Here is a 12,705-nt window from a genome sequence, read left to right as displayed (position 1 = left end):
ATGGATTAGTTAGTTTCCGAGATATAACGTACTTAAAATTGGTCGGGACTTCGGACACCAAGAAAAAACATTCGATCGGGGGCGTAACCATCGTTGTCTCGAAAATTAATTTGCAAACCGATGCATCCATAAGTTTAGCTAATATCTTCTACACTTATAAAAGAGTTCAGTAATGATGACTGACTTACTGACTGATAATCAACGCCCAGGATAAACGGCTAAGCTAGAATCTTGAAATTTTGGGAGAGGGTCACTCTCGGTCCAAGTGGGTCAGATAAGGCTGGGTTTTTGGAAATTCGAACTAGAAAGGTACAAAAAGTACTAAATATGGTACCATTTGTATTTGGCGAAATTTTGAATGAGGGTCATTGATGGAATATAGGATAAACGTACCGAACGGTTTTCAACAATTCAAACTACAAGTGTACGAAAAGTACTTAAATGTACTAAATTTGGTACCATTTGGTATTACCTGAACGGATAGAGCTAGAAGCTTGAAATTTGAATGAGAATCAAGGTTGAGAAGTTGGGCTGATACAAGGAGATGGTTTTGGAAAGATGTATTCATTTGTACGAAAAGTACTAACGGATAGAGTTGGAATCCTGAAATTTGGAATTAGGATCAAATGTAGGAACGTAGGATTGAGATATCTAGGTAGTTTTGGAAATTCGTACTTATGTGTACGAAAAGTACTAAATGGTACTAAATTTGGTACAATAGGGATTTGGGTAAACGGATAGAGCTGGAATCATGAAATTTGGAATTGATATTACAGTTTGAGTGTAGAATTGAGGTAGTTTTGTAAATTATTTCTTATGGGTACGAAAAGTACTAAATGGTACAAAATTTTGTACGATGGGGATTTGGGTGAACTGATAGAGGCGGGATCCTGAATTCGTTATTGCTATTACTGTTGAAGTGTAGGATTGAGGAAGTTTTGAAAATTCGTACTTATGTGTACGAACAGTACTAAATGGTACTAAATTTAGTACAATTTGGATTTGGGTGGACTGTGGGTCACTGCAAAAATTGAAAAAGTTGCAAAAAATGTTTTTGAAAATATGGCGTTTTCTGTGGATCGTTTCCATTTCAATGAAGAAACTGACACATCACTCGCGTTTTTGCGAAAACAGTGGTATAAAAAATTTAGTGTCTTGGGAGCAGTATCCGATTTATCCCAAAAATACTGTTTGATGCTACATCCACGGTTCCTGATGGATTTTATTGAAATAAGTTTAGATCCTCCACGGTTGATAGTGAAATCGGATGCGCATAAAAAAGTATGCACTTTGTGCAAATTATTAGCGTTATACAGTTTTTTTTGCACACTAAACTGTAGATGATGCTACATCGCAGCCGCCAAAGTAAATGTGTACAAACGAAAAGAAAACATTTCGTTTTATCAGGAAACCGCATGCGCATCAAGTGATTTTCAGGATTTTCCTTCAAAATTATTCGCCATTTAAAGGAACCCAAAATTTATTTAAAGCCTTCCATATATTCCGCAAGAGTTAAACAGATTTGTAAAGTTTTGGTTTCATTTGAATCTTCGCGATTTTTAGATTATGACATATTTTTTAAATATTTTTAGGATGCATAAACAGCATGAATTGTATTAAAATAAGTTTCAAACAACCAATTTTTTGTAATTTTTTCTTGTTTTCCGCGAAAATTTACAAATTTTTTACTAAAGTTATGGGACCTTTGAAATTATATAGTACGTTGGAAGTCATTAATTAACAGTAATTCTCAATATAATAGTAGAGTTTTTTTTAATATTTTTTTCTTATTATAATAATTGAAACCGCCATAACTTTTGCGCGCAATAACCAAAATTAGTATTGTGAACAGATTTGAGAATGGGAATTTTTTCTCAGTCCATGTACCTACCAAAAACCTTTCATGTAGCTTAAAAATTTTTTTGAGTTTTGTTTCGATGGAAAACTAAAAAATTTTGTCTTTTCCTCATATGGATATCATAGAAAGCTATTAAAATTATCAATCGGAAAAAGGAAAATATATATGGGAGCTATATCGAAATCTGAGCCGATTTTGATATAATTTGGCACATTTATTTCTAAATTCCGTCACACATTTCATTTGATTGAAATCGGAAATGAATAGCGTGTTTGGCGCATCAAATACCTCCAATCGGGCGAAAATATATGAATATGGGACCTATGTATATCCAAACCTGAACCGTTTTCACAAAATTTTTGGACGAATCGGATAAGAAATGCGACCTGCACGTTGCGAACAGTAATACTTCGACAGACGGACGGATAAAACAATGTGTTGTAGGGTATAATTATTGTAGAAAGGGTATAAACTTCGTTTAATAAATGTAGGAACAAAAATTTTCACACTCCGAAAATCAAAAACATGGGTCTATGTTAAAAAATTTTGGTGGAGCAGTTATGTGACTACTGGGTACCTCAAGTGTTGAACAACAGCTGGTTAGATCAAAATTTTTGTTAAAATTCTTAAAATACCGGAAATCGGGAGGTACCGTTATATATAAAACATGGACCTATGTTCACGATTTTTAGTGGAGAGAGAGTTTTGTGACCACTGCACTGTGGATCCACTTGCATGGAGAAAGTGGCCAAAAATATTTAGAGTGTAAAAATCAAGCCAATGCGCCGGTTACAGCTTTGTGCTGCTGTGAAGAGTGTTTTAAGAAACCACGAGCGTAACATTCTCCTCCCCTTTCCCCTGTGGAGGGGGTAAACGGTAAGAATTGTTTTATGCTGTTAATACAAAATGACATGAACAAAGGTCCCGATTATCTTATGATGCAAAAATAGGCATGTAGAAACAAAACAATCTCGAAAACAACATAAAATCCAACCAATTTAGCGGATAAAAAAATCAACCTTTTTGTATGAAAATTGCTAAAATTTCGAATATAGATCTTATAGCGTTCTTCCTGGAAGGCACGTACCGCCAACGTAAGACAAATTTGGAAGAAGATTTCTTCATCTCGCCACTGATGTCAATTATGTTAATGTAAGTGGTTGGATAACAGAGTTATACGCTAATATATCCATACAAACCCTATTCTAGGGCAGCTTTAGTCAGCGACCCACCATTTATAGTCTGGCACTAGATGGCAGCTGATTTTAATACTGAATAATCTTAAACCCATGACCTACTTTGGAAAATTATTCCCGAGGTGGTCACTGGTGGGCATCATGACTAAAACCTTATGTAAAATTTAAGTATATGATCGATCGAATTGGCATTACGAAATACACTAAGAAAATATGCAGCTACCTAGAATTCCACAACACCCTAAAACACTATTTTTTAATAAAAATAAAGCTATTACCTCCTTCTTCAAAATCCACTACAATGTTTTGCTATACGTATTAGTTTTGCGATATTTTGAATATAGTTACTTGCACTTAAAATATAGGTTGTACTCACAACAATAAATATTAGTCAACTGTTCCGAATTTTGAAGCTATTCTTAAGAAGATCGCGTTCGAATAAAAAAAAAAAAAAACTAATATATTTTTAAAAAGGTACATGTCATAGCTGTCAGAGTTGCCAGATGTTGTACCAACATTTTGATATTCATTTTTTTATTTTTGACCAATGGGTGGATCCACTGAGCACTGGAAACATCAAATGCAAATTACAGGTAGTTAGGTCAAAAATGAAGCTAAAATCCTCAAAATACCGAAATTCGGGAGGTACCGTTATATGGGGACTATACCAAAATGTGGGCCGATATAGCCCATCTTGGAACTTGACCTACATATGGCAAGAAGACACACGTGTGCGTTCTAGACGCTATAGTGATTAGACTGGCAGACGGACATGGCTTGATTGACACAGAATTTAAACCTGATTAGTAGACATCGGATTTTGCATATTTGCATATTTTTTAATTATAGAGATACGAAGATTCTGATTGGACCAAAATTCGTTTCAAAGAAATCTAAATTCAATGGCAGGGTCATATTTTGTATTTATTTTGCATATTTGCATATGCACAAAATATGCAAAAAATATGCAAAATATGCAAAAAATATACAAAATATGCAAAAAATATGCAAAATATGCAAAAAAATATGCAAAAAATATGCAGAATATGCAAAAAATATGCAAAATATGCAAACAGTTTTTGGCCGAAAATTGTCAAAAAAGTCGTAAAATTGACAATTAAAGTTGGGAAAAATCATCAAAGTGTCCTAAATTACAATTGTTGGCCGTTTAACGTCGCTTTTTTAGCAGATTATTAAGCTATTGAGACCCCTTACCACAGTGTGGATATAAAAATATGGTTATATGTATATTGTAATACCATTTTTTATTAATAACCTATTAAAAAAATATAAAATTTGATAAATTGTCAAATATTTTATTTAAAATTCAATATTTTCTTTGTCTTAATTTGTTGCATTAGTCTGGTTTTAACTCAAAGGGAAAACATCGTTGTCGGATTTTTTATGCGTCACTCCCCTATAGTATTTAGTTTGGTTAGATTTTAAGATTGTTAAAATATATATGTATATGTTAACACATGCCACTGGGTCCTCGTAGTTATGAAAATCTCGACTTTTTGGCTATTTGACGACTTTAGCTACCCATATCTATGAAACGGTTAAAACTATTTGCCCGTGTTATGCATTAAATTAAATGCCATACTTTTCTTAATATTTCTTGCCGAACAACAAAATACGTTAGTAATACTGAATTCAAGATAATAAAGCCAATGTCCCGAAAACACCTTAGAGTGAAAATGGAGTCTATTGTAAAAAAACCTTTTTACAGTGTTTAATTTAACTTGCTTTTGTGTCTGTTTAGTTCAAATATAGTAACTTATTTTCCACACAGTTGTAGTTGACCAATCGAACTAAAACTTTGCACACTTTTCAGACTTGGATGACAATACATGAATATGAAACCAAAACCAATATGGGTCCATTTTTTTCTTAGAGCCCCCATATAGCGGTACCACCCGATTTAAAGTATTTTAAGGATTCTGGTTAAATTTTTAGGCCGAGTTGGCTATAACTTGGCATTTGGGGTTCCCAATGGTACAGAAACTTCCTCACTAAAAATTTTGGACTCAGGTCAAGGTTTTGGTATAGCCCCTATATAACGGTACAACACGATTTCAGGTATTTTAAAGTTTTTATCTACATTTTCGACCTAAATTGGCTATAATTTGGTTATGAGGTTCGCGGTGGTCAAAAAAATTAAATGCGAAAAGTTAAAAATAAAAAATAGTTAAAAAAATAAGTTACAGTGTTTTATTTACAAATGCACTTAAAACTAGAACATATTTTTTAATGATTAAATCTCTCAAATAAAACGCTTGCATTTGAATTAAAAATTGTGGCAATATTAAACGGCCACCAGCGTTTTATTTGAGAGAATCCATCATTAAAAATTAAAAAATAAAACATTGTAACTTAATTTTTTTAATTATTTTTTATTTCTTCCCATATTATCAATTTTTGGGAATGAAAACAAATGTCTTTTACAGTTTGTTCATATTTAAATTTATTTAAGGGGCTGACATAATGTGATTTTGGAGACATCTGGGTAAAGATGACTACTTGGTGATGAACTCGACTCCCTGCTCTGCTATGTCGTTCACAACTTTCAAGTCGTTTAACATCCTTTACCCTTCCTGGTAATTGATGTTCTGCGGTCAAGATACAGGATCTTTTTCAAGAAATTCGGAGTTAATGCTTAATCTCTTGAACAACAAGTAAGTATACCCGTAATTACGCCTGATAAAATTTTTCTGGAAATTTCGGCAGTTGTTCTTTTGTTATACCCCGCTTACACTTAGCCAATTAACCCAGTGGGTTTGGATTTCAAATGTCAATTCCATAGCGCAAACGTCAAATAAATCCTCTCGAAGTGGGTTAACCCGGCATAAAAACTCTAGTGTAACACTATTATTTTGGTTTTTTTCCATCTTCTTCTGCTTGCTTTGTTAAGATTTTTGTCGCATTTGGCTCTTTACGGTGGTTTGAACTATCAGATCAGGCCAACAAGTTCAGGACTAAGATACCACAGATGATATATCATTTTGTTATTTCCTTTATCTGATATTTGTTTCGTATTTCAATAAATCTTCAATGCGGTTTAGGTCTTTTTTGGACCTAAAAAATATTTCTGAATTTCGCTTTCACTATTTGTTGTATTAAACTCAATCTATTGTCTCTAATCCTTTTCAACATATTGATTATGTTTACCCAATCCATCCAATATTATATCTTCATAACCATTATCTTGTTCATTATAGGTTTTGTAAAATCAATAACCCACACTCTCATTTATAACACTCAGTTGTTGTCCTTTGATACAAAATAAATAAACAATATAAGAAACGTTCTGGGCGCGTTAAACCGGGCTCGAAAGATGAAAACACAAAGTGCTTCTACCACCTCTTGTTCTTGGAAAGTCAGCTGGGAAGTAGTTTTAAAACATTCTCGCCTACATCGAACTTGGATTTGTCAATCGCAGACTATTCTTATAGAAATCGCGTGAATATGTTTGTTTGATGTCCGGATGTGCTGCCAAACTTGCAGTCAAAAATCCCTCTCAACAAAACTCCTTATAAATCTGTACGCAGGTACAGAAGCTCTCGACTTAACATCTGCTCAAGCTGGTAAGACCCCATTATTCTAGGCATTCGTACACTGCTAAGTCTTGTTTCTCCCCTGAGCTACTGTCAGTTTCAGGAACGCCCATGAGTTGTTCTTTACCCCCATACCAGTTGATACCAGAACAGCAACCCGTTCTTTCTGCACTGTTTTGGGAATACCTGGTAATAGTTTTCCATGCCAGTGCACGCAAATAGCCTTGAAGCTGCGCTTGATTATTTTCGGGACAGATGGTTCTTCAGATTCTACGAAGCGATTAGCATCAAAAGAAGACCTAGACCTCATTGAAAATCTATTGAAATACGAAAACATAGACAGAAAAAGGAAATAAAAAATGATAAATCACCTGTGGTATCTTAGTCCTGAACTTGTTGGCTTGGCATTGTTTGATCCGACAGTGCAAAACACCGTAAAGAGCCTAATGGCGACAAAAATCTTAACAAGGCGAAGATGGAAACTTCTCCCGAAATATTTGACCCAAACTTACAAAAGGACAACTGTTCGAAATTCATAAGAAAGTCACATTAACTCCGAGTCGAGCTCACCACAGATTACAACCAATTAATTACAAAGGACGAACAACTAAAACAATGCGTTCTCCAAGTAGTCGGCTATACCCAGATAGGCTACATTTTCACCCTAACGTGACTACGTACGCCACGTTAATCGGGACACTGGCTTTCTATCTCGAATTCAGTAATACTTACGCATTTTGTTTTTGAATATAAAATAAACAGAATGGCTTTTAATTTAATGCATAATACGGGAAAATAGCTTTAACTGTTCCACAGATATGGGTCGCCGAGAGAGACGAGATTTTCATAACTTCGAGGCTCCAGTAGCACGTATTAACTTATTCCAATGGTGCTCAATTGGCAATCTTAATCTTAAATCTATCTAAAACCTAATCTAAGTAAACAGTTTAGGCGGCACCCCCGCCTAAAAAATCTGACATCGATTTCTTCCCTTTGAGTTAAAACCAGCCTAAAGCTACAAACTAAGACAAAGAAAATATTAAATTTACATAAAATGATTGATATTTTATCAAATTTTATATTTTTACATAGTTTAACAATAAAAATAGTGTTACAATACCATATACCCTACACCACACCGTCGTAAGAGGAATCAATAACACAATAATCTGCTAAAAAATCGACGTTAAATGGCCAACAGTCTTAATTTAGGACACTTTAAAGTTTTTTTGATCATTTTTTCCAACTTTAATTGTAAATTTTACGACTTTTTTTGACGATTTTCGACCAAAAACTGTTTGCATATTTTTTGCATATTCTGCATATTTTTTGCATATTTTGCATATTTTTTGCATATTTTGCATATTTTTTGCATATTTTTGATATGACCCCAAATATCGAAAAATTGACCCTCAAAACGCCTAGATCCAAAATTTGAGTCCAATCGGATGAGAAATAAAAAACATGCAAAAATCCGATGTCTACTGATTAGGAATATGTACATTTTATAGGGTTGGCAAATTATTTCAATGAGTTACAAAAGGAAAAACAAACTTGATATACCCTCCGATAATGTGTTTGTTTCGACGAAATTAGTTTAAGACCATTTGGAGTTGATTTAGGCCTAACTTTAATCTGTCTCTCTTTCTCTCTGGCCGGAGCCCACGATTACTTTCAAACGGATCAACCGATTTGGTCCAAAATTTGGCTCCCATAATATTTTGTCCAAACTTAAAACATGTTCGAAGAAATATTATATTGGTCCACTACTTAGGGTACCTTCCCAACAAAAGTTCAAAAATATTCGCTAAAATGGTTGGCGCGATTCTTAATTTACAGAAGACTTCTAGAAGCGTCTTTTAGTATAAAGAAAATCTCTTAAGGAGTCCTACTCTCAATAGAAGGTCTCTTAAGGCGTCTTCTAGTCTGTAGGAGGCGTGCTTTTGCATTTAGTAATGTTAACTACGAATTGTGACCGGAGCCTTTTTTCTGGTAAAAAAAAAATTAACCCCATACAGTGGATCTGTGCAAGCCACTCTAGATGCTCTCAATGCAATCCCAAAGGGGCGCTGGCCGACACATGATATCACTGCTTTCGTGCATTGGTGCACCATGTCAAGGCGACAAACATGTAAAACCTCTTGAGGTTTTTTGAAAACATGTCATAGTAAAAATTAAATAAAAAATAGTTTTTTCTTCAAAAAATCCATCAGCATCAAGACCAGTAAAACTTTTTTATGAAATTTTTTGCTAAAAATGATATGAATCGAGATATAGATTTAAGAGTAATTTCGCCCCGCTTTATCAAAAAAGTAGTTTCTAGGTACAGTTTTGTTGCATGCGTTTCTTTTACTTTTGGTTTTCTTAGCGTTTCCAATGTTAGCATGCATAAAATAACATATTTGCAGTTAAACCCCAATTGGTTTCCGAGATATAGCTAGCTTCCTCTTATAGGATCAGGAGAAATTACCCAAAATAAGTTTATTGTCTAACGACAGCTCGCGGATGTACCTTAATTTCGTTTTATTATCTTCGGTTATGCTTCTAAAGACCAGCAAAAAATAATCTTAGAAGACATCTCTGCGATAAAATATAATCTTGTGCGTGATAAATTACTAATATATTTGGGCAAATTTAACTTCCAATTCAGAATTCGTTACTTTTTAAAGCGATAACATAAAATGTTACTGCATATTAAATGCATTCATTAAGATAAATTATAACTGCAGAAACTTTAGTTTGTGCAATTAAAATCTCAATATCTAACAATTTTTAAATGGCATCCCTACTTTAAACGTATGCTTACATGGATGTGAAGAGTTTTTTTGTTTGTTTTGGAACATTCACACACTTGCAATTTGTTACAGGATACAACTGGTGCATTGAGGTCATTAAAACGTCCAATCTATCATGGCTGGCCAGCGAATTGGAATTGAATAAGGCTTTGGTCTATCTGCGTCAGAACGATGTCAATCAGGCAATTGAAACTCTGCAAATGTATGACCGCAAAAGTGAAGGATCCATGACTGCCAGTGCACTCACCAATTTAAGTTTCATTTACATCAATGTAAGTATGCGGTCAAACTAAAAAAACACAAGTCCAGTGTTAATTTGACCGAAATTAACACAAATTTATTTTGACCTGCGGGCAAAAGATAACGTCGTTAAATTAAGATTGGAATGGTTTATATGACAAACTTAACAGTTCAGGATAAGTGTGTACATAAAACAAATATGTTAATAGTCATGTAAAATTCGCTGCAGAACGTTTATGGCATTCTTATAACTTTATATATTATACATACATATCTACACCTGTCGATGTTGCCAACAGAAATATGCCCTCCATCTATGACAGTAACAGAATAACAACCGTAACACAAGGATACCACAAGGATTATACAATTCTACGAACAGGCTGTGCAAATATTATTTTAATTAATTAATTGATCAAAAAAAAAAAAAACAACTCCATATTGCTTGTGGGTGCAGCGCTTTTGGGAATTTTGAAATGTCTTTGCAGTTATATGGGCTCCATAAGAAATAGAAAATAAACGATTGAAGAAGGATGAGAAAGACTAACTGCTGCAACATTTTAAAACGATTTGAGAACTAACCTTAAGTCGATTTAATCTTTTCGTTCTTCCACCTTAATGCCTTATGCATATAATAATTCCCGAACGGATAATCCAATTTGACCCAAACGTAATATTTTTACCAACCTTTTACCAGACCATATGTCAGAAATTTTTGGTAAATTTTCAAATTATAGCTACTTTGGTCAGAAAAAGTTTCTTAAAACTTCAAAATATTTGAAATCGTTCGGTACCGGTAAACAAAACAACATTGATCCACAACATCTCATACGGGACAAGGGAGACTTCCCTCATATCAATGAGTGCAACCCGATTCATATTAGCTCAATGATATGGGACCTACTGTTTATCGCCGAGTCCGAACGGCGTGTCTTAAGACACCACTTGTGGAGAAGTTTTTCAAGGCTGAAATTACTCAGGAAATGTCGCCAACATTACTGAGGGGTATTTTGCCACCGTTGAAAAATGTTTGATGTTGCCTGGCCGGGGAATCGAACCACCGACCTTCTGCGTGCAAGGCGGGCGTGCATACCATTGCACCACGGTGGCACCCGCTCGGTACCGGTATATAGGGTTTAATCCAAAACGAGGACATATGTTTTTAATGGAGAATTTTGTTGAGAACTTTGAACACTAAATGCCAAACTACATACAATTTGGGACAATGCACTATAGGTAATTTGGACAGGTTTTTAGGCAAAAAGTCGATTTTCGCACTTTTAATAACGTAGGTTTAATAATTTGATTTGAAGAAAGAACATGTCAAATTATAGGAATATGTCATTTTGTTTTCAAAAATATTCAAAATTCGAGGTATAATTCGATGTCAAATTCCAAATTTCCAAAGCAAAATAAAAAAAATATTAAAAAAGATTAAAACTTAGAGCAGAATTTAAACGCAATTTCTTAGAGTTCGGTAAAAATCAAATACATAGATATGATATTCAGTGAAATGGTGGCGGTGTGTACTTTCAAAATGTTTGTTACAGCGGAAAAAATCGTCATGTAGGATGCAACCTAAGATTTTTTTTTTTACAAAATTATAGCTTTATATTATAGACTTTTACAAAATTGTCCAACTTTGTCTGAAATTCTGCCGCCGCGAATATCTTCAGAAAAGGGTTCTGAATCAACTACTTAATATACCAAGTTGCAATTTTTTGAGTTATACCTCTTTTTTGCAAGGAGGGCACCTTGCAGAAAAAATATTTTTTTTTTATTTTTTGGTTTGGTGAAGAAAATATTAAATACCAAAACCATCCGATTTCAACCAAAGAGACATTTTCTTTAAAGAAATATTCGCCATGTGTTGTACAAATGTACAGAGGTGCCGTGGTCAACATTTTTGTAAATTAATACGTTCTAACTAGGGATCATGATTGCGTGATTTATTTGGTCCTTTTAAAAAAATAATATTTACAAAGATCTGTTTGCGGATCAATATTTTAAACATATCAATGTTTATAAAAATCTTTTCGCGGATCTATATTTTAGTTCATTATAACCGTTTTTTTTTTTTGTTTAAACAGCAATCATTGGGTTGGAATGAATAAAATAGGTAAAATAAGAATAGGGGTAGGAACAACAAAATTTGTTCGTTATATCTGGCGTTCATTATAAACGTGTTCGTCTGTAGAATTCTTATTAAAGCTTACTTTTAAATATTATTAATTAAAATATTTAAAACATCCGCTTGTGCTTAAAAGCGGGCCTGTAAATCCTATCAAATTGTTAGAACTTCTACTCGCGGGGTAACAATTTTTGTTCGTTATAATCGTGGTCATTTTAAGAACTTGAATGTGTGTACAAATATTAAGCAAAATTCTTTGGGAACACAAAACTTTGTTCGTTATAAACGTAGTTTCTTATAACCGATGTTTGCTAATACGAATTCTACTGTGTAATTCTTTGTTTTAGCTTACTTTTATATTAAAAATGTATAAAAAGTCCATAAGTCCGCCGCTATTAATTTTTGCCTCAAAAACAGTCCAAATTACCTATAGTGCAATGTTGTCGACAAAAACTTAAAAAAAAATCAGACGGTACCGTAATTTGGGCTACACCAAAACGTGGAGCAGTATTTTTGTGTAGAAGTTTTCTGCCAATAAGAAATGTGAAAATGTTCAATTATTGATAATTCGGCCAGGTGTAGCTAAAAAGTTCAAAATATCAAAAATATGTACGAACTCCGTTTCAGACAACTTGGAGTAGATTTAGCCATGCCCGTCCGTCTGTCTAGTTGGCTGCAGCGAACGGATCAACCGATACGAACCAAATTTTGCATTTCATATTATTTTGCCCAAACTTAGTTTAAGTTTGAATATGGGTCATATCGGTCCACTCCCTCCGGCACCTTCCCCCAAACTTTTAGCCAAAATGGTGAGGACTATAACTTCACTGTGCAACAAAATTATTTTTTTTTTCAAAATGATGGGAAAACTGGTTGGATTATAAAAGTAGAGCTAAAAATATGAGGCAAGTTTATCGGCGTTTCCAAAGTT

The 12,705-nt window shown here is 33.9% G+C and overlaps 1 protein-coding gene across 3 annotated transcripts in view; it reads left to right on the top strand.

Annotated features, from left to right (window-relative positions):
- nompB (intraflagellar transport protein 88-like protein nompB) overlaps positions 1-12,705 on the top strand; it is a 49,716-nt gene that overhangs the window by 15,489 nt on the left and 21,522 nt on the right. For all 3 annotated transcript variants that reach the window (XM_073992008.1, XM_073992018.1, XM_073992027.1), the window contains exon 6: positions 9,476-9,675. In XM_073992008.1, the coding sequence (XP_073848109.1) occupies positions 9,476-9,675 (200 nt within the window). The remainder of the gene's footprint in view (positions 1-9,475; positions 9,676-12,705) is intronic.

The sequence above is a fragment of the Musca autumnalis genome, unplaced genomic scaffold, assembly GCF_047663935.1.
Source record: "Musca autumnalis isolate F117 unplaced genomic scaffold, ASM4766393v1 scaffold_1, whole genome shotgun sequence".
Taxonomy (NCBI): Eukaryota; Metazoa; Arthropoda; class Insecta; order Diptera; family Muscidae; genus Musca; species Musca autumnalis.
This window is presented reverse-complemented; position numbering and strand designations above follow the sequence as displayed.